We start from the raw sequence: 27,164 nt of genomic DNA, 5'->3' as shown, positions 1-27,164 counted from the left end.
ATCATTTCACCCAGCATCATCGTGCCAAGCATTAGCACACTACTGCTAAGTATTGAGAGCATAACAATAAGAGATGGCCACAAACTTAGATTTGGCAGAGAAGAAACGCGAGCATACTATCACTCGCATCGTAGCCTACCAGTAACAGCTCATCTCCAGCTACAACAAAAGGGCCAAGATCTGGCAGTTCCAGCCCGGAGATCTAGTCCTAAGAAAAGCCTTCATCACTGCCTGCAGAGAAGGCTCGAAAAAGATGGCTCCCATCTAGAAAGGTCCGTACAAGATCAGCAGAGTATGTGGAAGAGTAATTACACCCTCGCCACCATGAAACGGCAAAAAGATCAACAAACAATGGAGTGCCTACAATCTAAGGAAGTACCATGTGTGACTTCCCACTACATCAAAGCCTGAAGACTCAAGCAGCTCGACAGGGTACCACCTCACAAACCGAGGACTATCCAGTTGTTATGCAGTTCCTACCTTACAGTTAAGTTCTTGTTCGTTTCACTCGTTTTTCAATGAGGAATTCAGAAGTAATCACAACTTGGCTCGGCTACATACTTATAACAACTGATCACTCTTGCACTTCAAAAGAAAACTGCGCCCTTCTTAGGGACTCATCGCAAGAATTGCGCCCCCAAGCGACTAACCATGCTATCCAATGCGAGAGGGTAAACTAATTCCTCGACACTCACATGGGTCAGCTCTCCAAGACAAGAGGATAAACTCTATACTCTGAATATCCCGATGTGGATAAGCCTGGCTGCCTTAGTATAACTGGATGCACGATGGCTTACGCCGAGATTCCTAGAAGTAGCCACAATGGTCTTTTTCAAGGCTTAGCTAACTAAAGGATTTTAGGTCTCTTGGCCTAATCTACAGGGAACCGAGCCCTAGAGATGAATGGGGCACATTACGCAGTACACCTTACAAACGGCTGCCCTAGAACCCTAAAGCTGCTACTAAGTGCACTAAGGTAACCTACGATTTCCGAAAGACTGCATACAGTTCACCCTTCGAGCAGTAAAGCTTATACAACTGCACATTCTTGTGAAAGGTTAAATAAACTAGCGTGCATATAAGAAGCTTTATCCACTGCCGACATGCTACATAGTCGATAAGCTTCACCTCTACCAAGCGCGGAACAACCTAAACCAAGTCATAAAGTGTTGTGATGCTTGCTACACAACCTACGGAATTGGAGAAAGCCAAGGTTAACAGCCTAGTTGTTACGCGAACTTGTTTGCTTCTATAAGTAATGCATCCAACTGCCAACCCTATGGCTAACAACTTGGCAAATTTCTACATCAACATCTACTGACTGCATAGGCTACGCGGGCCTGTCTGCTTATAGAAAAGTAGCACAGTCTGCCACTAGTCTATAGAGTCTAAGGTTAAGGCATGAACAAAAAAAGCAAATATGAAGAAAGGTAAAGGAATCATGTTTATAAATAATTAGCAAAGGCCGAAAGAGTTCAAGCAAAACAAGAGTTACAAGGAAAAACAAAGATAATCCTGAAGGCTACCTAGAAGATTACACTTCAGCAGCTTGAACATCCCACGACTACTCGGTCGCCACACCTTTAGCAGCCACAACGTTCTTAGCAGCGGCATCATCCAGCGTTTCACCCCCGGCTGCCCCAGCCTAGGCACCAACTTTTCCAACTACTTCACCAATGGAAACCTCAAAAGTAAAAGCAAGCATGCCTTCCGGAGAAATAGAGAAAGCTCGATCCCATCATTCTCACCCTTCAGCTGCTCATTCTCTTCAAGCAGACCAACACAGGACGCTCTGCAGCTTATCCACTCCCTTTTTCAGACTTTCGTTGATCTTCTGTACACCTTGAAGTTCCAACACTTGGGGTTCAAGCCTATTGACGATTCTCTTGAAGTGGATCACTTGATTATAAGCAAAGATCAACTTTTCATCCTTTGCATAAGCAGCGAAACGAAGCTTAGAAACTGCAAACTTAAGATCTTGAATCTGAGGTATGTAACATGCAATCTCCTTCTCTGCACTTTCATACTTAACTTAGATTAGTGTCAAGCCTAGTCTTCAATTCAACGATTTCTTGGCGAGCGATCTCGAACTACAGAGAAATGGGGGCAGAAATATTAGACTCCTTCAAAGCAACGAGCTCAGAATCCAACCTCTTGATCTCCTCAGTTGAGGAATAAGCTTCAGCTGCCATAGTCTTCACCACCTCCTTGGCAGCCTTGCTATATCTGCATCATAGCAAGCATAGCAGTCCTTATATATTGGGTCGTATGCATCGCAAAGGAACTTGGGCAAACAACCTTTCTAACGCCATAAAAAAACTTGGCGCAAGCGTCCATGTCTTCAAGCAGATTTGGTTTCAAAAGCACACAGATCTTAGCAGCCTTCCTAGAAGTAGGCTTAGTGGATTTCTCATAGCTGTCTATGTGAGCAATCTCCTCATTCTTAACAAGCGAATCAGTCTCAACAGTAGAGGGAGTGGGCATTGGCGCCAATTTAGCAGCAAAGTCCACCTTATCGCTCTTCATAATAGCAAGTCTCTCCAAAGGTGAACCGGACTTAGCTCCCAACAGACGTCTTAGTACAGACTTCGGCATTGAGGGCATGACATGACCTTTACGTTGAGCAATCCTATCAACAATCGTACTAGCCATTCTCGACATGGCAGATGCCACATGCTCAGATCTAGCAGCCTTATTTTCTTCCCATTGGAAGAAGTCATGTCAATCACAGGCTTATAGGCAGCAGGCGAACCCTCACAAGCAGCGGATGAAGTCTTCAATTTTTCTCAACCGGCATCTCCCGAGTAAGCGGGGAAAATCTCTTATTTCCACCTTCATTTGTAGTAGGCTCCACGATAACATTTAGACTAGCCAATGCATTCACCTTGATCCTTTTTACCTCCTCTCTTGGGAACAGTCCACCTTTTTCCCTGCAAAGATGATTAAGCAACCAACATCATTCATAGTACTCAGCAGGGAAGCTCAACCCATACCGGCTTTTCCTTCATTTTTCTCTCGGACCAGCAGGCAGAAGGCTTGCATGCCCAGCATTTCAGCAGCCCAAGAGGGCCGCGACCTCATCGTTTCTCTCAAATGGCATGAGTTATGCGACTTGCCTAGCACCGATGCCCCAGCGCCTCAATCCGCGGCCCCAGCCGCACAGCTGCCTTGGCTTTAGCCAAACCAAGTAGCTCAAGCAGTGGTCTCTGCCATAACACTTCCTCAACCCATGCCAAGCCGACTCCTGGCCCTTGCCAGCCAATGTGTTGCACCACCACGACGGCTGCCCTGCGGCAGCACTATCCAAGATGAAGATAAGGAAAAGTAATTTGTTCTTACCTCGATGCGGTACGTAGAAGACAAAGAAAGCAACGAAAGATCGTCATTTGCACTAGAAAGTGTAGAAGATTGCTAGAGGAGAATGAACAAATATCCTCTAGCTTTCTCTCTCTTGTAGGGTAGAATAAATAGCTCTCCAAAGTTGATTTAATAATCCACTTAAGGTGGACTTAAATAGGTTTTGAGAGAAGTTTATTTCCCTTTCCTAGAAGGATTTAATTTCCAATTAAAGAGGGAATTTACATCAAAATATGAAGCAATCCTACGTTTTCTAAAGCAACAAAATCTCTACACTTGTTGCCTTTTTCTGCGAGCAACCCAATAGGTGTGAGGGCATTTGTGGAGCCAAAAAAATCACAAGACGACACGTGGATTTTTGGGTAAAAGAGGACAAAAATACCCTTGAGGCATACCAGGATTTCTACACGCGAACAGCGGGCAATCATCACTCAACCAAGTCAAAAGTGCCCAAAATAGGTAACAATTCAAAACATATTTCATCCATCCTCATCCAATCTTCTCCACAAGGTAAACTCTCAAATCTTCCTTTTTTATTATATTGATTAGTTAATCAATTAGGTAATTATTCTATGAATTAGCTAATTGATTAGGTAATTATTCCATAACTCCCAATTTAACACAAATCAAGAACCTAGACCACAAAGGGAGTTAGGTGACTGGTCCTCTCTCATCCAAGGAGGCCGGCCACTCTCCTATTTAAACCCCATCATTCTCCTGAAAGTTGACTTCCAATTCTCTTGCAAAAATACTACAAAATTCTCCAAACACTTTTTCCTCAAAATTCTAACTTTGGCATCGGAGGTTCTTCGGCCAAAGCCCCCCCCCCCCAAACCCAAAAAAAAAAAAGCCTTAGGTGTGATTTGTTTTGTAAGTGCAAATTTGTCTAAGATCAAAGAGGAAGAAATTTACATCCACAATCTTCACTTGTAATTCAAAAGTCACAGTTTTAACTCACATAAATGAAGATAATGCATTATATTTACCAAACCAAAGTATTATTTCTTATCCCAACATGCCCAATATCACCACGGTCCCATACTAAGAGGGTGCCAATTGTCATGCCAAAAGAAAGTTCTAGCCCCATATACAATAATATGGTAGATGAATGGTCTAATTAAAAGTCTCAGCTTCACCCAAAATTTATTACCATTAAGAAGAAAGATTACTTCAAAGCGCATAGTGATTACGCTATTTTTCAGAGTTTATTTGTTCTTTCATTGTGCAAAGAGAATATATTGACTGTCTAAAAAAATTTAACCTTTATCCAATCCACTCGAACATTAGACTGATTTGTAAACAAGAACCATATATGCGTTAACTATGTGTGTTATTTAGCTCCACTCTATGTTTAGACCAAAACAGGCTTTTTAAAAGCAATTTAAATGTCACATGAGCTTCCTTGCATGCCTTCTTCTTATATCTAGCAACTAAATCACGAAGATTATATTTTGGAATGCTCGTAGGGAAAAGTTAATGGAATAAAAGTCAGTGACAATAAATACAATATAGTGTTCGTTTCTCTTATTGTAAAGACTAAATCCCAATTACTGAAAAATTAAAAGTAATAAAGAACTTGAAATCACATAAATCACAAACAAGCCATGATAAACGTATCTCAAAATTGTCAATCTCCACAAACATTACGAGAATTTGGAGAAAAATCGTTGGATGTGATGATCTACATGTTGGAGCACTATAAATTTTTTTGTATAAATGTAATTTTTTTTCCTTTTGTATTCCTTTTCACTCTACATTTTGGCTATGATTGAATGTTATCCACCAAGATATTTGAATGTTCCGCAGGGACTGGGTTGCTCACTGCTTCGGAGGTGGAAGAAGCAAAGGTTGTGCTTGGTCTTGTACAAAAGTGGAAGTAGTGGTGTTATGCATACTACTAGGCTAGCGAAGTTCCTTCATGAGTTTACCTTGCTTGTAAAAGTTAGTAATGGAGAGCGATTTTCACACTCTCGACCGCACTAGCATCGCCACCGACCTTGGTGAATTTAAATTGAGAAATGCTAATGGGATTATCTTAAAATGAGACTCTTCATATATGTTCTGCCACCTCATGTTTTTGGCACAATATATAATATTGGCACACAAATTAACGTTAAAATGTGATGTGATAGATAGTCTCATTTTTAAAAGAGTCCATTTAGCATTTCTCGAATTAGAATATCTAAATCTTAATTTGGATTGTTACATGAGGTTAATTTTGTCATTATAAAATGTTTGGGAGATTTGATGATTAAGAGTCTTTCTCTCCTATTGAGAGTCTTTCTCACCCTTTAATGTGAGGCTTACAAACTTAAGAAAATCAGGTGGTGCCGACCCTAGTTTCGGCTGGGGTTTATCGCTATTTCCCTCCTTCTTTCTTTCTCTTCTCTGTTATGTACTTCTATAGCTTATTCCCCCTATTTTTTCTCCTGGTCTATTCAATTCCAATTATACAGTTGTTATCCCTCCTATTTGTTCATCCATTTGCTAATTTTCAGCCATGGATACTGTTGTGATCATGTGTAGAGCTCCGATGTTTGCACCGGCTCTGGTGTTTCTAACACTACCACCTTCTCCCTGTTATCTGCCTTCACCGGCAATGTCGTTCATGGGTTGCCACAAACTTTATCCTAATAGTTGGCTTCTTCAGTTAAGTTGCTAGCTATCCTTTCTCTATGGCTGTGCTCGGGAAGATAATCGGGGTAGGATGCTGAAATTGATATGGCAATGCTTGGCTGTGGACGAGGAACTGGACAGATCGAGAATGACGATGAATGTTGTAGAACTTTTTGGCGTTTGTAACCCCTTTTGCACGTTTTAGGCTTCAACTATTGTTGGCCCCTTGTTGCTTGTCTTTCTTGGCCCGTGTTTTGATTGTTTATGTGTTTTGTTTGGGCCTTGGGTTTGTGTGTGTGTGTGTGTATGTGTATGTTTTTAGTTGTAATAAAAGTTTACTTGACCAAAAAAAAAAAAAAAGAGTCAAATAACATAGACAAGTTATGCGAGACAACTTCAAAATTTAATATAAATACAAGTAAATTTTGTAAAAGCAAATACTTTTAACTTAAAAAAAAAAAAAAAAAAAAAAAAAAGAACAAAACAAAACAAAACGTGCTATTCTAAAATACACTTTTAATATTTTTGAAATTTAAAAACAGGTTTACCACAAGCGATTTTTGTCATTTTAATAAAACACTTATGGTATTGTTCACTTTTAACGTTAAAGACATTTTTATCTTGAAAAGTTACTCATGGTATTATTCACTTACACTTTATTTTGTCATTTTCGTTAAAAACTAAAGTTTTTAAGAACTTTTAGTTAGTTATCCTTTTTAAACAACTGTTTTCAACCGTAGTCTAAATCAACAGTCTCCAAATAGAATGCGTTATTTACAAATAACAAATCAGAAAATAGAGAAATTTTTAGTTGTGACGGGAACACAAGTGGTATAGCACCTGTTTTAATAGGAGTAGTGAGAAACTTTATTTTTTAAGTTATGAACATTTCAGCACACATATACTACCATTTGTATAATGATACGTGATGGACCACTACGTATACCGATCACACCGAAAAATCTTTCTGGAAAATGAACTCGTGAAAAGGGAGAAGAACTAATACTCTTAATTTTCAGAACTTCTCTTGTCCGTTGGCTTTTTGTTGGAACAACCAAACAAAAACGATGACAGCAGATAGCTCTGACAAGTTTGCAATTAAAGGAAAAAACGACAAACCCAGCACATTATTTCGTATAACATCATGTTAGTTGCTCATTCAAGTCCACATTTCCAGTGAAACTCAATGGCTGCTTCTCCCCGCCAATCCCCGGAGCGGGATGCCCAAACCCCACTGCTAGACGACGTCGTCGACGGCGCGGTTGACCACAAAGGCCGCCCCGTTCACAGATCCAGATCCGGCGGCTGGCGTTCCGCTAGGTTCATAATCGGTAAGCACCGCACCGCACCGCACTGATCCAATCAGTCAGATATTAATTAAATTAATTGCTCTGATTAGTAATAATTAAAAATTGTAATTAAATAAGTGTGGTGAAGTTTTGATTTGAATATTTTCAGGGGTGGAGGTGGCGGAGAGGTTTGCGTACTATGGAATCGGCTCCAACCTTATCACGTTTCTGACGGGGCCTTTGGGGCAGTCCACCGCCACTGCGGCTGAGAATGTCAACATATGGTCCGGAACGGCGTCGTTGCTCCCTTTACTCGGAGCCTTTGTCGCTGATTCTTTCCTTGGACGCTACCGCACTATTGTTTTTGCTTCCCTACTCTACATTTTGGTACGTGCCCCTCTCTCTTTACAATTTGGCACGTGACCAAGTTGCCTTAATCCGCATTAGTTGGAAATATTTAGGGAAATTGGATGAATGCTAGGTTTTACAAATACCAATTGCTGAACTGATCCAAATCAAATATCGACATACATTATTGATAAAATTCGGTAAATTGATCATTCAGCAATTGGGATTTGTAATTTCGTAAGGTACAAAAACTCTTCTGATTAATGCGTGAATTGATCAGCAGCCAAACAAATCATTAATTAATTTCAACAAATAGAGATCTACCCAATCAACTTCCGAGCGAATTGAATGATGGTATGAGATAGCCATCGACTGGAGTTGGAATTGCATTGTCTGCCCTTGTTGGATTCTTCTTAGTACACATCCCACTCGCTTCTAATCCATCTTTCATACAAGTTGTACCCATTTTAGATATTTATTAGGAAAATGAAGCTCAAATTGGAGGAGAGGTGGAGGTGACGGAGCCTTGGCTTTGGGGAGGGAAGTGGCTGGTGAATGTCTAGGTCTCCGTCTGTGTTCTTGGTGGGAGAGAAGATGGATGTTTGGGTATTGGTTATGTCGAGATTTTAGCTATTTGTTATGTCAAATAATATGTGTTTAGTAAATCTTTACAACGCCGCATGTTTTAGTTTTATTGGTCCATGTAGGAAGTAAGTATATGATGTAGGATAAGTAGGGGGCATTTATCTAGGATCCATGTATCGCATTTATGTTGCACACATGTAACTCTTGCTAGCTGTTTATGAGTAAGATCAAAATCATATCTCCAAGGGAGGTAGCAAATGTTATTTTAAAGGCTTATTTACACCAACACTCCATAAAACTCAGCCTTAGTCACACTTTGCCCCGTGTAACTCAAAAAATGTGTCCCTTAACCTCCTGAAAATTATCCTTGATTCTCACTTTGCCCCATTCCATTATATCTGTCAAAACTTCTGTTACATCATGGACGTAGCAAATGTAGGGCCCATCAACTAAAGGTGTTAGCCATATCATTACCACATATACAAATATAATACTTTTAACATTAAAACTCAATGCTGATAAAAAAAACATTCAAAAACAATTTAGAAAGGAAAAAAAAAACTAAAAACTGAGAGAAAACTTTCACCACCTGCTCCCCATAGCTACCAAAACCCCACAAGCTCCACTCCTACAATCAATTTGCTTATTCCATATCAGTTTTGTAACTCCATCACCATAACCATCACTAGCAACATCACCGCTGTAAACCAACCACATCAAATACCCAGAAAACTGATGGTGTGATCATTCTTATTGTTTCTTTTTTTCTTTCAAATTTAAAATATTAAATACTATGAAAGTTGTACATGTGGCAATGACATAGCCAACACGTCAGCCAATTATTGGGCTCCACATTTTCCACGTCACGTGATTTAACAGAATTTATTGTGGAGATAATGGAATGGGGCAAAGTGAGAAGCAAAGACAACTTTCATGGGGTTAAGTGATACATTTTGAGTTACAAGGGGCAAAGACTAAAGTTGAGTTTCAGGGGGATGTTGGTGTAAATAAGCCTATTTTAAAAGCGTTTTTTGCTAACGTATGTCATATGTGTTATTCTTAAAATGTCACTAGAAGGCCAACGTCATTCAATGTTTGGGACTCAATGGCATAACTTCAAATTCTAGTTAAGTATATGGATACAAATGATGATGAAATTTTGGCATAATCAAAATCCAACATATTAAAAAACTAAATGAGGCAAAAAAAAGTTCATATGTATCAATTCAAATGAAAGAAAATAAAAGCAAATTCCCATTTATCTCTCATCAAGGTTTAAAGGTTTTAGCCAAAAGGGAGGGAAACAGTTGTTCAATCATCAATGAATGCCAACAGGTGATTAGAACATTAATCCAGGGGGAAAAATGTTCATGCTTTAATGTTGCGAGGTTCAATTTGCTATAGGTAACTCACCTTGTATATTTGACATTGGAGTTGGTACTTTTTTAATTTGCTACTTAGGTTGCTGCTCCCATTGAAGAGGGCTTTTATCTTAGATGGCATAGCAAAATGGAGTTTTATACCTCTCTTGGAGATGCTCTTATGGGTTTATCTAAACTCCGTCGTAACTCAAGTTGATTTCACTCCATGCAAAACAAGGGTGCAATGATGTTTCTTTACGAAAAGAGGTGAAAAAAGAATCTCTTTTACTTAAAACATTATGATAATTAAGCAAAACATATAATTCATCAAGACTGTCCAAATTCAATTGAAATCCAAGCTCCAAACCACAAGCAACAACCACAATGATCATAAAGATTGTTCACAAACATTAAAAAAAAAAAAAGCCTAAAGTGAAAATTCACTAAATAAAAGAATTGAAACATACAAATTGCAGAAAATTTCATTGTGCTGTCGAAACCCTAACCTGCTAAAAGTGAAAATCCCAAGTTCTTCATCTTTCTTGCTTCCGAATTGGCTATAACTCATTAGATTTTGCAGAAAATGAATTGTCTTTATTAATCTTTACTTTCTTTGCTTGACTAGTTGATTTTGGGTGAGGAGAAAGCGTGAGCTCTATTTAGTGTGTTGGGGGGCGGCGGGCGGCAGGTGGCGGGCGGCGATAGCTGATGTCCCTAGGTAGAAGAGAGGCATGATGTAGATTTTAAAAACCAGCTCAAAATGATGATGTTTTGGGACTGGGATTGTTTGAAAAATCAAATAGTGTGAAGACTGCGCTTTTTGTGGAAAGAAAATGTCCAGCGTAATGCACCTTAGGAAAATTTCCCATGCCTTGTCGAAAAGCACGCCTCAAGGAGTGATTATGAATGAACATATATTATTTGGTTATTTACCAATTACTTCTCATGAGCTCAGCCACAGCCGGTTCTCACTTTTTTTGGCCTGGCTTACAGGGGTGTTATTTCAAAGTACACCATAAAGAACTTTGAAAAATAAAATAAGAAAACTCCATAAGATTGATTGATATTTTACTTTTCCTTGTGATGGATGGAGTTACTAAGAAATGATTGGTTATTCTTCAGGTATAATTAGGGATGCAAGTTTGAGTATTTTCTTTCTACATCTTGCTATGTCTGAATGCTATAATTTTGGACCTAAATTGAACAGGGACTTGGCTTGTTGACCCTGTCAGCCGTGCTTTCTTCTTCTGAGATCCAAGTAATATTCTTCTTCTTCTCCCTGTATCTAGTAGCTGTTGCACAAGGCGGACACAAGCCTTGTGTTCAGGCATTTGGAGCTGATCAGTTCGATGTCTCAGATCCAGAGGAGTGCAAAGCCAAAAGCTCATTCTTCAATTGGTGGTATTTTGGGTTGTGTGCAGGTACGTCCGTGACGCTTATCCTATTGACCTACATACAGGACAATCTGAGTTGGGGTCTGGGTTTTGGAATTCCTTGTATTGCAATGGTCTTTGCACTGTCACTTTTCTTGCTTGGAACTAGAACTTATCGGTACAGCATTAAAGGGGATGAAGAAAGTCCTTTTGTAAGAATTGGAAATGTGTTTGTTGCTGCTTTAAGGAACCGGCGAACTTCTCCCTCAGCAGTAACTTCTGAAGAGGAATCTCGCGGAATCTTGCCTCACAAGAGTTCTGAACAATTCAAGTAAGAGAGTTAACTGTCGGCATATTTTTAGTTTAAAAAGGAGGGAGAAACTGTCTTCATGACTCTTTCAGTAACCTATCCTGCGAAAGCAATTCGTGAAAGACAAGTATTCATTTATTGTTATAATCTCTTGCATGGCCGCTTAAGTCTATCAGTTATAATTTCAGTTGACCTTAACTAGTTGGAATAAATTGAGTATAAAAAGTGGTATTTGCAGCCCCTTTTTTTCTGTTGTAGTAAGAGCATTTTAGGATCTAATAAAATGTTAATGGTTTTGGTGATTATATTATCGTACCTATGCTGTATAGTATGTACTTAGGTGGTTGAGGATAAACTATTGCCTTTGATTGCATCATCGGTTATATGATATTTAATTCACTGTTTGAATGGAACTGTTAAGTCTGTTCTGATTTCAGCTAAGAAACTGCTATGATATGATTTACTGGTAGGTTTCTCAACAAAGCCTTGCTTGCACCAGATGATTTGAAGGAAAACAGAAAGGTATGTACCATCGTTGACGTTGAAGATGCAAAGGCTGTTCTTAGGCTTTTTCCAATATGGGTTACATGCTTGGCATATGCGGTTGTGTTTGCACAGTACTCCACTTTCTTCACCAAGCAAGGTGCCACCATGGATAGAACTATTGTGCCTGGCTTCAATGTACCAGCCGCTTCACTTCAGACTTTCATCAGCTTTGCCATTGTCATCTTCCTTCCCATTTACGATCGCATTTTTGTTCCAATTGCTAGATCTGTCACGGGGAAACCCGCTGGAATTACAATGCTGCAAAGAATTGGAACAGGGATGGTCTTATCTATTATTTTGATGGTAATTGCAGCTCTAGTTGAGATGAAGAGGCTCAAAACTGCCAAAGATTATGGTCTGCTTGATATGCCAAGTGCCACGGTTCCAATGAGCATCTGGTGGTTGGTTCCTCAGTACTTGTTGGCCGGAATAGCTGATGTTTTCACAATGGTCGGTCTGCAAGAGTTTTTTTATGATCAGGTGCCAAATGAACTAAGGAGTGTAGGACTCGCCCTCTATCTCAGCATCTTCGGCGTGGGAAGCTTCCTAAGTAGCTTTCTTATTTCCGTCGTCGATGACATAACCAGTTTAGCAGGCGAAAGTAGCTGGTTTTCGAGTAATCTTAACCGTGCACATCTTGATTACTTCTATTGGCTGCTTGGTGGAATCAGTTTGGTACAATTGGTTATCTACCTCTACTTTGCAAAATCGTACATTTATAAATCCCACGCCTTGTAACTTATTATTTGAGCACAGTGCTCTACGCATCACCGCCGTTGGTTGTAAATCAGAAATGTGAATCTGTATGATTGGAAATCTACCGTGTATAATTCATTCCAGAGTTATCTAGATGGAATCTAGTGATAATTTGCCTACGCATTTCTTCTTTTAAAAATCCCAAGATTTCGAATTTTGAATGCATGTATTTGTATATACTAGTTCCTAAATAGTTCCAAGTGTTAAGCATTAAAGATATGTTAAATACTATTCCTACTTTTTATGCTCGATGGCAAGGATAATCGATCTCAGTGGAAACTGGCTAAAAGGATGAAAAACTTAGTGATTGTTATATTTAGGGATGGGCAACGGTTATGACGGATTGATAACTGCAGTTATTTACCCATAATTGTTTATGTTTATACCTGTATAACCGTTTATTCGTTGGGTAATTGCCTAAATGGTTATGCTCATACCTGTAATCGTTTATAAACGGTTAATCACACCTATAACCGTATGCCCATTTAACCATAACGTTTAATACCCGTTTATCCATTTACCTTTTTTAACCTGTTTATCTTTCTTTTTTTTTTACCATTACCTTTTTTTTACCCGTCTACATGTTTCTTAACAACTTGAAAATTAAAAAACATTGTCATAATTTTCTTTTTTTTTTTGATAATTAAACACCATTATAGATACATTCATCATACATTTCCGTTTTTCAATTTTTAAGTCCTTATACTATTCCAATAATTAAAATAATAGTTTACGGATGATATTTTTAACTGTTATCAATGAAAGTAACATAATATTTGTTAAGTATTCTTGGGTTACGTAACTCCTTTTGAAATAAATAAATGGGTAATTTAGATTATTAATTATTGATGGTTAACGGATCCAACTGAGCCAACTGAGCTAACTATTGTTGGCATAAGAAAAAGAATTGTACTAATAGATAATTTAGATTATTAATTATGGATGGTTAACTTTGGGTATCTTATGGTATGTTAAATTCCAAAAAAAAAAAAAGGCTCTCTAGGAAACCTTAGGAGAGCGCCGAAAGCCTTAACAAAATTCTCGGTATTCCAGTCACCGCTGCGACAAACCTTTAGGGGCGACGATAACTAACTCCGAGGGGGTCGTCTTTCATGGTGTGGGGAAGGTTGTTCCATTGCAGTTCTGTGTGCGGGGTTGCGAGTTGTTAGGTACGGCCTTTGCAACGATGGAGGATATGGTTTCTAAGTTCTGTAAAAAAGTTGCAATAACAGAAGATGAACAGACGATTGTTGTGGTTGATAGGAGAAGTTGTCTCTTAAGTCGTCTAAAGTGTTCCTAGTGAGGGAGGTGTTGACAAGAAAACCATTGAATAAAGAAAATTTCAAGCGACATATGAGAAACTTGTGGAGACCTAAGGCCAATGTGCTAATATTTGAATTGGAGGCTGATAGATTCGCGTTTGGCTTTAATACCAAGCAGGAACAGACTGTGATCCAGATGGGTGGCCCGTGGCTATGCAATAAGCAGTCTTTGTTGATCCTTGAGGAGGCTGATGACTTAACTCATCCTGCTAAGGTGCTACTATCAGGGGTTCCCGATTTGCTACATGACAAGGCAAATGGGTAAACTTATCGGAAATATCTTGGGTGAATATGTCTTATCGGATCAAAGTAGGAAAGAGTTCCAGTTCGGAAGCATTCTTAGAATTAGAGTTCAACTTGATGTTCGTAAACCATTGCGCCGTTGGGTGTCGGTCTAATTGGATGGGAAGGTGGTGCAGGTGGATGTTCGCTATGAGAAGCTTCATCTTACATTATATGTGCTAAAACACCGTTCAGCAATAGTAAAAAGGTGGAAATGTCCCTAGTTTTTTCGGTCCATTACCGTTTTGATGCCTGCTTCACATAATAAAATATCTATATTGCCCATGATAGCCACGTGTTGATCATCATTTGTCCTCCCAGGTTGCGTGTCTATGATCGTCGAGTTGTGGCACAAAGAAAGATAAAATAATTAATTAAAAAACTGACAAAAAATTATTTTAAAAAATATGACTTAAATCAGGCCACATGGTTTGTAGCGCACAACACAATAAAAAATTATAAAAACATTGAATGCATGGACAAAATAATTATTAAAAATTGTGAGAAACCCACATGTCCCCATTCCTTTGCCTTTTGATTATTTTATTTTTTGATTTTGCTCGGCTTTTAGTCTTCCACGCCGAGTCTCCTATAGTAGGTGGCACAGAACATGATTTGTGGCACATAACACAATAAAATATTATAAAAACATTTGAATGCAGAGTCTCTGCAGAGTGTGGGCACAAAGAAAGATAAAATAATATAAAAAAAACTGACAACAAATATTTAAAATAATAAGTTAATCCAGGTTTGTGGCACATAACACAATAAAAAATTAAAAAAAAATTTTGAACGCATGGAAACCAAATATTAAAAATTGTGAGAAGCCCCGCTGTCTTCCACCTTGCCCTTGGTTATTTTATTTTTTGGTTTTGCTCTGCTTTTTGTCTTCCACGTGTTGATCATCAAGGGATTTTCTGTTGAGAAGGCTTCTCCCTTTATCTTTCATTTTTATCTCTTTCTATCCTCAATTTTTCCTTTGCTTTTTCTGCTTCTTTCTTTCACGTTTTAGCAAACGGTGTTGTGTTGCCATTGTCACGCTAGTTCTACTTTAGGTATGTCGTTCTTCTTTTTTTTCTTTTTTTTTTTCTACTTATTTTTGCTTATTTTCTGTTCTTGGGTAAATTTGGTGTTTAATTTAGAGCACAGGAAATAGGAAATAATTATTAAACGGCGCTTTTGGCAATCGTTTGCTTTCTTCGTTGTCTTTGTTTGCTTCTCCCGCTCTTGCCAGTCCTTTTCTTTTGTTTTTGAATCGTTCTCAACACCTGAACCAAGTGATCAATCTTATAAACGAAAAAGAGAATCTGTGAGAAGAGCGTTTTTCATTCCTGGTGAACAAAGGTTTGATATCTAATTTCATACTATTCTCAAATATGATGTTTATATTTTTACATCATGTTTTAAAAATTTCCATGTGTTCACTTCAACTTTCTTAAAATTTACATATCAAACATTTTCAATACTATGAATTATAACTAGGAATCATCTTTTCTTCTTTCTGTGAACAACTACATTAATGTTGCATAATCATTCAACTCAGTGAATCTGAAGAAATTTCTGGAGTTGATCCAAGAGATTGTATGAGGTTCCGAGCAAGTTATTAAAAAAAAAAACACCTCCTACTCAGGCAAAGCCACACAGCAGCATTGGAAACAATGATTAGGTTAGTATGCTTTCAAGTTGTTTTATCTTTTCCTCCATTACCATTTAAATGTGATACCAAATCATATCTAAATATGTTATGTTCTATTCCTCTTTGTTCAGGTTGCTTTATCAATGACAACAAGGGCTGAAGACACCTTTCACTACTCTGATCAAGAATGTTTACCGTGTTTTGTTTATCTATATTAAATCATGTTTAAAAACCTCTACATATCTTTTTTTGCCCAAAACTCAACAATATTTTTTTGCATCCCCATACAACAACATCTCCTCATTTTTTGTATGCAAAAGCTGGAACACAGTATATTAGATGGGGTTATTAGAAGAAATTCAGTTATTATAATGTTTTTTGTATCTTTATGCCAGGAATTTCTATTTTTTGTAACTGAATGTAATCCTCCTGGTTCAGAAATACATAGAACTGCTACAATATAATGGATAACTATAATTTGTATCTTTATATTATCTAAATTTAACTTTTTCCAGTTAACGCTTTTCCAAATTCATTGTTGTTATCGTTGTTCCTATTTTGTAACCGAAAATTTTTCATTTTTAACATCTTATCTTAACTTTAAACCCGTGGCAACGCGCGCGTATTAAGCACTAGTGTTTTCTATGTGGTATGATGGACCACGTGGAGGAACAATGTGAGAAATTTAATGGATGGAATGATGATGATCGTGCAAAACCGTATGGGAGGTAGTTTTAAGATAATGTCTTAGGTAAAGACTATATGAAGCCACAAGGTAAGAAATTTGGTCTGGATTCAGAGGTTGGGTGGTCCATGAATGTGCCAAATTCTGAGAATGGTGATGAACATATGAGGGAGGTCGATGTGGGGACGAAGAATGGCAGAACGAACCGGCGTATGGCACAGCCAAGAGAGGGAGATAGGAGCCAAATCGTTGGGGTTCCTATGGATTCGTTTGGTAAGTTAGGGTAGCCTGTATGAGTGATTGATGAACATGTATTAATGAGCAGCATTCTGGATCTTAATGAGATTGCCCATGATGACGAGATGATTGACACATCAATGGCAATTATACCATTTGTGGAGAACAATGATGTTATTGCTGGTCAACAGGGGATGATGAACGATCTTGAAGGGGTGCAGGGAGAGAATGACGCTAGGCTTAGGGCACTAGCTCGTTCAGGTGAGCAGTAGGTGGCATATCCTATTAGTGTGGGACAGCTAAATGCACCCACCCCAATTTAGGAAGGATCATTAGAGCAGCATAATGGAGGAAGGGCATACACTGATTGGGTAATGGGATCAGACCCATTTAACTTAGATCCATTTATGTTTGGGCCTAGTGGTCCCGTGCAAGGAAGGGGTCAATGGAAGATGGTGGTTAGAGGCAGAGGGAGAAAGCGAACTAAGGGGGTGTATACAAAGCTACCTGAACTTGGTAAGAGACATATACATGAGCAGGAGGGTGGGAAAAGTGAAGATGTAGCGAAGAGAATAGTGGTGGTGATGGAGTCTATGAATTTTTCAACGGCGGCGGCTGATGAGGATTAGCCCCGCCAAAAGCAATGAGTTGCATTAGTTGGAATTGCCGAGGGCTTGGGAACCTCTATGCAATTCGGGCCCTAAAAAGACTAGTTCTCTTAAAAGCTCCCATTGTGATTTTTTTGTGTGAAACGAAGAGCTCGAGAGAGCATATGGAGAACTTAAAATCACAATTATAGTTTGGCTTTATTTTTACGGTACCCAGTCGAGGAAGATTAGGTGGTTTGTGTGCAATGTGGAAAGAGAAGGCAAATCTTTCACTCAGAACATATTCTAATAATAACATGGATTTTGAGGTGGGAGGTTTGGGTGATACACGACATTGGAGGGTTGTTTTTTTCTATGGTTACCCAGCGGAGATCGACCGTCATAAGTCCTGGACTTTATTAAAGCGATTACATGCCAACTCGTCCTTGCCATGGTGTTGTATAAGCGACTTTAATGAAGTCTTACGAGCGGACGAACAGGAAGGTGAAGACTTACGCAGTGAGAGACAGATTGAGGGTTTCCGACATGCATTATCAAGCTGCCAACTCCAGGACTTGGGGTTTATCGGAAACAAATACACGTGGGAAACTACATGAAATGGGGGAATTAGGGTTCGACTAGACCGTGCTATAGCTAATCAAAGTTAGATTGATTTGTTTCCACAGTTTCAGGTGAGCCATTTGAAACCCATGTCATCTGATCATATTCTTATTTTGATAGAATAAGAGATTAAAAGAAGAATACGAGCCCGGAGAAGTTTTAGGTATGAAGATGGGTGGACGGTTCAAGAGGGTTGTGCTCATGCAGTAAAGGCTGGCTGGGAGTCGACTTTCAAGGTTTCTCCCTATTGGACAGTACAGTATGGAAGGGACAGTACAGAGGGACAGTTCAGTATGGAAGGGAACATTGCAGAAGGGAATATTGCAGAAGGGAATATTGCACGTCTTGACAGCTAGACATCACGTGGGTTGCTGATGGGTTGCTGATTATTTTTATCTAGTTGCTGCATCTTGACAGCAAGCATAACCTTTATTGCATGCGTCTGTGTGCATGCGTGTCTGTAAAAATGTTGTATATATCATGCTGCCTTTGCAGCAGTTTAATATGAAAAACCACAACAAATTGAAACCAAAACGTCAAGATGGTATCAGAGCAGGAACCATAGGGTCCTGCCTCTGTCGTTTATCCTTTCAGCTCATTCTCGGACCTATTCAATGACTCCTTGAGCTGTAAGTTGTCCATCCGTGTATCTTCCCTTCCAATATCCTTACTTTATCTTCCGGGTCATTCTTTCCAGGATGAAGTTTATCTAAATAGTCAGTGAGCTCTTCCAGTTCCAGCAGCTGTCTTGAAGTAAAATCTTTGAGAACAAGTGAAAAGTTATTGTGATATATCGCTCAGTTCTTTCCTTCTAGCTTGTTCTTCTTCCTCTGTTCATCATTTGTTGTGATGGCAGAAGATATCTCATTTAGTTCTGAGGCTACAAGTTCCTCAAAACTAACACCAGCCAACATGATACACGGGGAGAGCAACCCACGACTGTGCTCCGTGTTGTTGAATGAATTCAACTACTTGCCATGGTCACGAGCTATATCTCTTGCTCTAGGAGGAAGATCGAAACTAGGGTACGTAAATGGAACCATCAAGCCTCCAGATTCTTCCTCAGCTACCTTTGATGCATGGCACTCAAATGACCAGCTTGTTATGTCCTGGATACTTAACTCGATGGAGCCCAAGTTGTCCGAGATCTTCAGCTACTCAGATTCTTCATACATCTTATGGGAATCGATCAAAGAAATGTACGGCAGTCAACACAATGCTGCCCGTGTGTTTGAACTGAAGAAAAGCCTCGCTGGACTTAAGCAAGGTAATCAAACTTTCATTCAGCATCTTGGAAGCATGAAATCTATGTGGAATGAACTTGATCTATACCGTCCACACACCACTGAATCCGCTGCACTCTTGAAAAGGGCTGATGAAGATAAAGTGTTCCAACTATTGGCAAGCTTGGGAGTTGAGTATGAAGACTTGCGTAGCCACTTACTAATGACTCCTGAGCTACCATCGTTCGTTAACGTGTGTCATGCAGTCCAAAGAGAGGAAACTCGAAGGAAAGTAATGCAGGTTGAGCCCCGGCCTAGCCCAGAAGCTAGGGCTTTCATCAGTAACCACAAATTCACTAGTGAAAAGTTTTTTAATGGAAAGAAAGCTGACTGGAAATGCTCATACTGCAACACCAAGGGGCACGTACGGGAAAAATGCTGGATTTTACACCCTGAGTTAAAGCCTAAGTTTAACAAGGAAGGAAAAATGATCAGGGATGGGAAAGGGTATGTGCCCAAAGCCTTCCAATCTTTGAGCTGTCCATCTAAAGAGATGTCAAACTTCACCTCAAGTCCTATCTCCCTGATCAATGAGTTTGCCGCCTTTCTCCAAAAGAAGAGTGATATCGCTGAGGGTAACAATGTCACCACGGAAAATTCCACAGAAATGCTTGGAAAATTTGCTGGTTTTTTGGCAAATTCAAACACCACTACATCCGGCAATATCCCAGGTATCATTTGTACACTTTCCACGGCTCTCAAGCTCACACACGATTTTTGGATTGTAGACTCAGGTGCCACTGACCATATAACCAATAACCAAGCTTGTCTACATGAGTTTCAAAAATTACCTAATCCTACTCATGTGTCTGTAGCGAATGGGAAAGGGGAACCAGTCCTAGGAAAAGGAAAAATTAAATTGATGGGGAGTGATGTAGAGTCTACGGCACTATATGTACCCTCATTTCCATTTCAGCTTCTGTCCATAGGAAACATCACACATACTTTGAACTGTCTTGCTATTTTTTCTCCTCACACAGTTGTGTTTCAGGATCGAGCCACTCAGAAGAAGATTGGTGAGGGTTTTTTCTTAAATGGTCTGTACTACATCTCAAAGGAGTTCAATCAAATTAAGGAACCCATTGCCACCCTAAGCCATGTCCAGAAGCATCAACTTTGGCACCAACGCCTCGCTCATCCCTCCGAACCAGTAATGTCTAAATTATTTCCAAATTATTGTACCAACACACATGAGTGTGAGATCTGTCAAATGTCAAAAGCCACTAGGCTACCTTTTGTACCCTCTAAATCTAGAACCAGTAAACTTTTTGAAGTTGTACACTCAGATATTTGGGGACCTTCCCGTGTTGAGTCATTTGATGGGTACAAGTATTTTGTTACATTCATAGATGACTACTCTAGGGTTACCTGGTTATATCTCTTAAAGTCTAAAAGTGAATTTTTTACAGCTTTTCAAGACTTTCATAAGCTAATAACCAACCAATTCTCCTCAAAAATATATACCTTACGGTCAGATAATGGCACCGAGTACACCTCCAATAATCTGTCAAACTACTTGAGCAGTCATGGTATCTTGCATCAAACTAGTTGTGTGGGTACACCACAACAAAATGGTGTTGCCGAACGCAAGAATAGGGATTTATTGGAGAAAACTAGGTCTCTTATGTTTCAGATGCAAGTTCCCAAGAGATTCTGGTCCCAAGCACTCCTCACTGCAGCCTATATCATTAACAGACTTCCCACTCGTGTCCTGAATTCCAAATCACCTTTTGAAGTTATGAAGGGAAGAACTGCTGATTTAACTCATTTCAGGATTTTTGGATGCACTTGTTATGTTCACGTTCAAGCAAATCATCGTGATAAACTCGAACCTCGAGCTATCAAGTGTGTGTTTATGGGGTACTCGAGTTCTCAAAAGGGATACAAATGTTATAACCCACACACTGGGAAGCTGGTTGTCTCTAGGGATGTACGGTTTGATGAACTTGTGCCTTTCTTCAACAATCACTCCCCGGATAGTTCTCAGGGGGAGAGTCTAATGGATATTTTTCCACTACCAACTCTTGCTGAAATCCATACAGACACCCCTCCATACCACCCTATAAGTGATTCCCCAGTTGATGAGATGGTCAGTGAAGATATACCTCGTGCCCCAGCACCAGTTGTTGCCACACAACCCATTGTAGCAGCACCAAAAAGGAACCCAACCCGCGATCGCAATCCTCCTCTACGGCTACAAGAGTACATCACTTACAGTGCAAGGCATCCCATTTCTGAAGCTCTTACTTATCACAAACTGTCAGCATCTCATGCATCCTTCCTAAGTCAGGTGACAAATAATGTTGAGCCTAAAAACTTTCAAGAAGCAGTATGTATGCCCGTATGGAGAGAAGCAATGCATAATGAGCTCAAAGCACTGAATGAAAATCAAACCTGGAGTGTGGTAGACCTTCCCAAAGGGAAGAAAGCCGTAGGGAGTAGATGGATTTACAAGACCAAATTCAATTCCAATGGTACCATTGAAAGACACAAGGCACGATTGGTTGCACGTGGGTTCACTCAAACCTACGGCATTGATTACAAGGAGACTTTTGCTCCCGTCGCCAAAATGAACACAGTAAGGGTGTTGTTATCAGTAGCAGTCAACCACGACTGGCCCTTGTTTCAAATGGATGTTAAAAACGCATTTCTTCACGGTGAGCTTCAAGAAGAGGTGTACATGAAGCTACCTCCAGGACACCCTCAAGAACAAGAACCTACCAAAGTCTGCAAGCTTCATAAAGCTATATATGGACTTAAACAGTCGCCTCGAGCTTGGTACGCCAAACTGAGCTCCGTTCTTGAAGTGGCAGGGTTCAAAAGGAGTCATGCTGACTCCTCTCTCTTTGTTCGAAGTGGTGTCCAAGGGAAGCTCATAGTTCTTATATATGTTGACGACCTTATCATCACGGGGGACAACATGGATGAACTCGAGGCTCTTAAAAGGTCGCTTCACCAACAGTTTGCCATTAAAGACTTGGGAACCTTGAAATATTTTCTGGGAATTGAGATGGCTACCTCTTCCAAGGGTTTATTCTTGAATCAAAGGAGGTATGTTCTTGACCTTCTTAAAGAAGCACATATGGTCAACTGCAAACCTGCTCGCACCCCACTTGCTAGCAAACTTCAATTGGATGCTCCAGGTAAACCCCTATCAAATCCTAATGTGTATCAACGCATGGTTGGGAAACTCATTTATCTCACTATCACAAGGCCTGATATTGCTTACTCCGTTAGCCTTATCAGTCAGTTTATGCATTCTCCTACATTGGTTCATTGGGAAATTGTCAAGAGAATACTCCGATATCTCAAGGGTTCGATCGGCAGAGGCATACTCATGCAGAAAAATGAGTCTAATAACATTCTGGCCTATACCGATGCTGACTGGGCTGGTAATTCCCTTGATCGAAAATCCACCACTGGTTTTTGTACCTTTGTAGGTGGAAACCTTGTCACCTGGAAAAGTAAAAAACAAACAGTGGTTGCACGGTCCAGTGCTGAAGCTGAATATCGGGCCATGGCAGCAACAGCTTCTGAACTCATCTGGTTGAAAAGTCTACTTCTTGATCTTGGCTTCACCAGCAAGGAACCCATGTCCTTATTCTGTGACAACCAGGCTGCAATGCATATTGCATCCAATCCTGTCTTCCATGAACGCACTAAACACATTGAAGTTGACTGCCACTTCATCCGCACTCAAGTTCAATCCAAAGTCATCGAAACTGTGTACACTAGAAGTCATGATCAACTTGCGGACCTCTTCACGAAAGCTCTCGATTTTACACAGTTTCAACGGTTATTGTTCAAGCTTGGATCAATCAACCCCCTTGATCCAGCTTGAGGGGGAGTATTGGACAGTACAGTATGGAAGGGACAGTACAGAGGGACAGTTCAGTATGGAAGGGAACATTGCAGAAGGGAATATTGCAGAAGGGAATATTGCACGTCTTGACAGCTAGACATCACGTGGGTTGCTGATGGGTTGCTGATTATTTTTATCTAGTTGCTGCATCTTGACAGCAAGCATAACCTTTATTGCATGCGTCTGTGTGCATGCGTGTCTGTAAAAATGTTGTATATATCATGCTGCCTTTGCAGCAGTTTAATATGAAAAACCACAACAAATTGAAACCAAAACGTCAAGACTCCCATGTTCCAGGTGACAGAAAAAATTAAAGCCACAAGGTGTCAGTTGTTAAAGTGGGTAAAACGCACAAAAAGAACAAATGTAGGGGCAATTGCAGAGACGGAAGATAAACTAAATTCTTTATTTGGTCAACCTTTTACTGAGACTACCATTGCTCAAAGACAGGATCTTTATAATCGTTTGCACTCGTTACGGCCCAAGAGGAAGCATATTGGCGACAAAGTTCCGGGGAGAAGTGAATGAGGTTAAGGGATCAAAATACAAGATTTTTCACTAGAAAGCTAATAGAAGGCAGAGAAAGAATGGTTTATGCGGGTTGTTTGATGATAGTGGTGTCTAGCATGAGGATAAACAAGGTATGGAAAATGTTATTGTTCAATATTTTTTGAAGCTATTTGACTCGCAGGGACAGCAAGACGCGTCAATGGTACTTGAACATGTAACACCCAAAGTCACGGCAGCCATGAATTCTGAATTATTGTTGCCTTTTACAAATGAAGAGATAAAGTATGCACTTTTTCAAATGCACCCTACGAAGGCATCGGGGCCGGACGGTATGTCACCTAGATTTTATCAGAATCACTGGGAGATTATGGGGCAGGATGTATGTGATAGAGTTCAGTCTCTTCGGGTGGTATATTGCGAAAGATTAATTATACTCATGTCACTCTTATTCTGAAGAACAAGGATCCCATGTTGATGACCCAACTCCATCCGATTAGTCTGTGTAATGTTATACACAAAATTTGTTCCAAAGTCTTAACTAATAGATTGAAGAGCATATTACCGGATGTTATCTCACCTGCTTGGAGTGTGTTTGTACCTGGAAGATTAATATCAGATAATTGTCTCGTGGTGTCAGAGATTGCGCATCACATGCATAAGAAAAAAAGTGTTTGGAATGGGGTGATGGCATTAAAGCTTGATATCAGTAAAGCCTATGATCGTATTGAGTGGAGTTTCTTGGAACAGATGATGAGGAAATTGGATTCACCGAGGATTGGATATCTCTCATTATGATATGAGTCACTACTATCACATATTCTTTTAAACTTAATGGCGAGCCAGTGGGATATGTGCATCCAAAAAGAGGTATAAGACAAGGGATCCATTATCACCTTTTTTATTTGTTCTGTGTGTTGAAGGTTTGTCAGCCTTATTTGATGCGTGGGAAAGACAAGGCCGATTAAAAGGGGTGGTGATAAGTAAGGAAGCCCCCATTGTTCACCATTTATTATTTGCCAATGACAGCTTCATCTTTGTGAGAAGTTCCTTGCAAGAATGTTTAGAGGTCAAGCACTTATTAGAAGTTTAGGAGAATGCTTCGGGACAAGCAGTTAATTATCAGAAGAGTTGTGTGTCATTTAATGGAAACCTTAACAAGTATGATGGCCAGTTACTTGTAGACTGTTTGGGTGTGTCACAGGTTGAGTACCACAACTGTTATCTCGGCTTATCGGTCTATGTAGGTAAGGCCAAGAAAACGAGTTTTGAGGATAGATTGTGGAAGAAGCTTAATGGATGGAGAGGAAGTCTGTTGAGTAGCGTGGGGAAGGAAATTCTGATAAAAACAATGGCACAAGTTGAGCCGCTGTACACCATGCAAACTTTTTTACTCCCTAAAATGGTATGCGAAGAGCTAAGTCAAATGGTAGCTCAGTTTTGGTGGGGGCGTGAATTGGGTGAATGTTAAATCCATTGGATAAAGTGGAGTAAAATGTGTAAACCGAAAAGTGAAGGCGGGTTGGGGTTTAAGGATCTATACACTTTTAACCTTGCTTTACTTGCTAAGCAAGGATGGCGTTTAATCCAGCACCCTGAGTCCCTTGCTGCCCGTATTTTCAAAGCAAAGTACTTTCCGACGACGAACTTATTACAAGCTTCGGTAAGATCAAATGCATCGTTTCGTTAGAGAGGTGTTGCGGAAACATGCGTGGTACTTCGGCAAGGTGCTAGATAGAGAGTTGGGGATGGTACGAAAATTAAAATCTGGGGGGATAGTTGGCTGCCTAGAGAGGGTTTCTTTAAAGTCTTAAGTCTTATTCCTACTGGAGTATAGCACGATACTGCAGTGGATAACAGTAGTCTCCAATGGAATGGGGAGTTAATTAATAGTATATTCTACGAAGATAAGGCAAAACTGATTCAGGGCATCCCCTTGAGCTATTTCAAACCACCAGATCGATTGATTTGGGTGGCAGGGAATGATGGTTTATTCTCAACAAAAAGTGCATATTTGGTAACCCGGTCAGGATGAAGTGTTGAGGGGGATGAGTCTACGAGTTCTGCAATGCATAGGGATTTGAAACATATGTGGAAAGCTTTGTGGAGAGAGGGTGTACTTGAAAAGGTGAAGATATGTGTCTGGCAGTGTTGTTTAAATGCTTTACTAACACGAGAAAATTTGATGCGACGTAAAGTGATCACAAATGCTGCTTACCCGTTCTGTTTTGGTGAACCAGAAAATGTGGAACATGCGTTTCTAAATTGCCCGAGATCAGCGTCATTATGGTTTACTAGCCCCTTGTGTTTAAAGACTGACGGACAAATCCATTGGGGTTTCCATATGTGGTTGGTGGAGATGGCGAGGTTACTTGCATGACAAAGCTTTGAACTGCTTTTGATTTTGATCTGGAGTATCTGGAAAGAACGTATTCTTTTTTATGGAATGGTAGGGCTTTGACTCAGGTGAAAATGGTTTGTTAAGTCTCAAGCGTGGCTGTAGGAATATAGGAAATGGCATGCCTCATCACAGGGTAGCAGGTGGACAACCCCTCAAAAATGGGAGAAACCTGGTGTGGGTTGGGTCAAATGTAATTTTGACGGCGCATGGGATGAGATAGGTGAACGAGGGGGTGTTAAGGTCGTGGTGCGCGATGAGAAGATGGATTTTGTTGCAGCTACAGCTTTGCATTTTAGTAGGATTAGCTCAGTAGTTTTGGCTGAGATTATGGTTGCTCGAGCAGCAGTCTTCTTTGCATGCACTCTGGGCGTGATGCAACTTGAATTGCAGGGGGATGCACTAATGGTTGTCAATGCTTTGCAGAGTGACACGACAACCCTTGGCCATGGTATGTTTGGTAATGTTGTCATGGATGCCAGGCAAATGCTACAGTCCTTTCAGCATTGGAAGGTTGTGTTTGGTTGACGTGAGACGAACAACGTTGCACATCAGCTCGCAAGATTGGGTTTAACTTTAGCTAGTCCTGTTTCATGGTTCGAAAAATCACCTGATGTAATTTCTGATTTACTTTTTGAGGATATTATTACTAGTTAAAGTTGCGAGACGCTATTTTTCCCTTGAACCAGGTTGAAAGCCCCGGCAAGGTTTTTATCGAGGCCCACTATTAGCACCCTATCCTCATGTCTGTACAATGCCTTCTCATTTATGCAATATCATATTTCTTTCAAAAAGAAAAAAAACTTTAGGTATCTTATGGGACACACGGCAACACAGTAGGTAGAGAGTTATGTACACCAAAGTTTAAACCAGGTAGGAAAAATGTTCCCCACACGAACGCCTTCCCCATTTCCCCTTCCTCACCAAATTATATATATATATATAATGAATGGGTAAACAGTTACCCGTTTATAACCGCGATTAATACCTATAACCATCCATTTAAATTTCACAAGTGAACGGTTATACCCATAACCGTTTATTTATCTAAATGGTTACCTATAACCGTAACTGTGAAGTTTAAATGGACGGGTAACCGCAGTTACCCATAACCACAGGTATTTTGCCCATCCCCATACTGATCAGATGTCCTTGTAAACGTCTCATATTACTGGCGTACCATATAGACCCCATCAATTTTTT

General features: G+C 39.9%; 1 protein-coding gene and 1 long non-coding RNA gene across 2 annotated transcripts in view; both read left to right on the top strand.

Annotated features, from left to right (window-relative positions):
* The first annotated feature begins 7,013 nt into the window (after window positions 1-7,013).
* The window catches only part of LOC103952552 (protein NRT1/ PTR FAMILY 5.10), a 33,602-nt gene continuing 13,451 nt past the window's right edge, over window positions 7,014-27,164 (top strand). Inside the window, exons 1-4 of the mRNA XM_009364157.3 lie at window positions 7,014-7,304; window positions 7,432-7,649; window positions 10,764-11,260; window positions 11,710-12,499. Coding sequence (XP_009362432.2) covers window positions 7,160-7,304; window positions 7,432-7,649; window positions 10,764-11,260; window positions 11,710-12,499 — 1,650 coding nt within the window. The 5' untranslated portion in view covers window positions 7,014-7,159. The remainder of the gene's footprint in view (window positions 7,305-7,431; window positions 7,650-10,763; window positions 11,261-11,709; window positions 12,500-27,164) is intronic.
* Window positions 14,648-16,222, top strand: LOC125476749. The gene is made up of 3 exons (XR_007258055.1): window positions 14,648-15,489; window positions 15,689-15,811; window positions 15,913-16,222. It is a non-coding gene; the product is annotated as an uncharacterized LOC125476749 (long non-coding RNA).

This window comes from the organism of the source record quoted next, unplaced genomic scaffold, assembly GCF_019419815.1.
Source record: "Pyrus x bretschneideri cultivar Hongxiangsu unplaced genomic scaffold, Pyrus_bretschneideri_v1 Contig2, whole genome shotgun sequence".
NCBI classification, from domain to species: Eukaryota; Viridiplantae; Streptophyta; class Magnoliopsida; order Rosales; family Rosaceae; genus Pyrus; species Pyrus x bretschneideri.
This window is presented reverse-complemented; position numbering and strand designations above follow the sequence as displayed.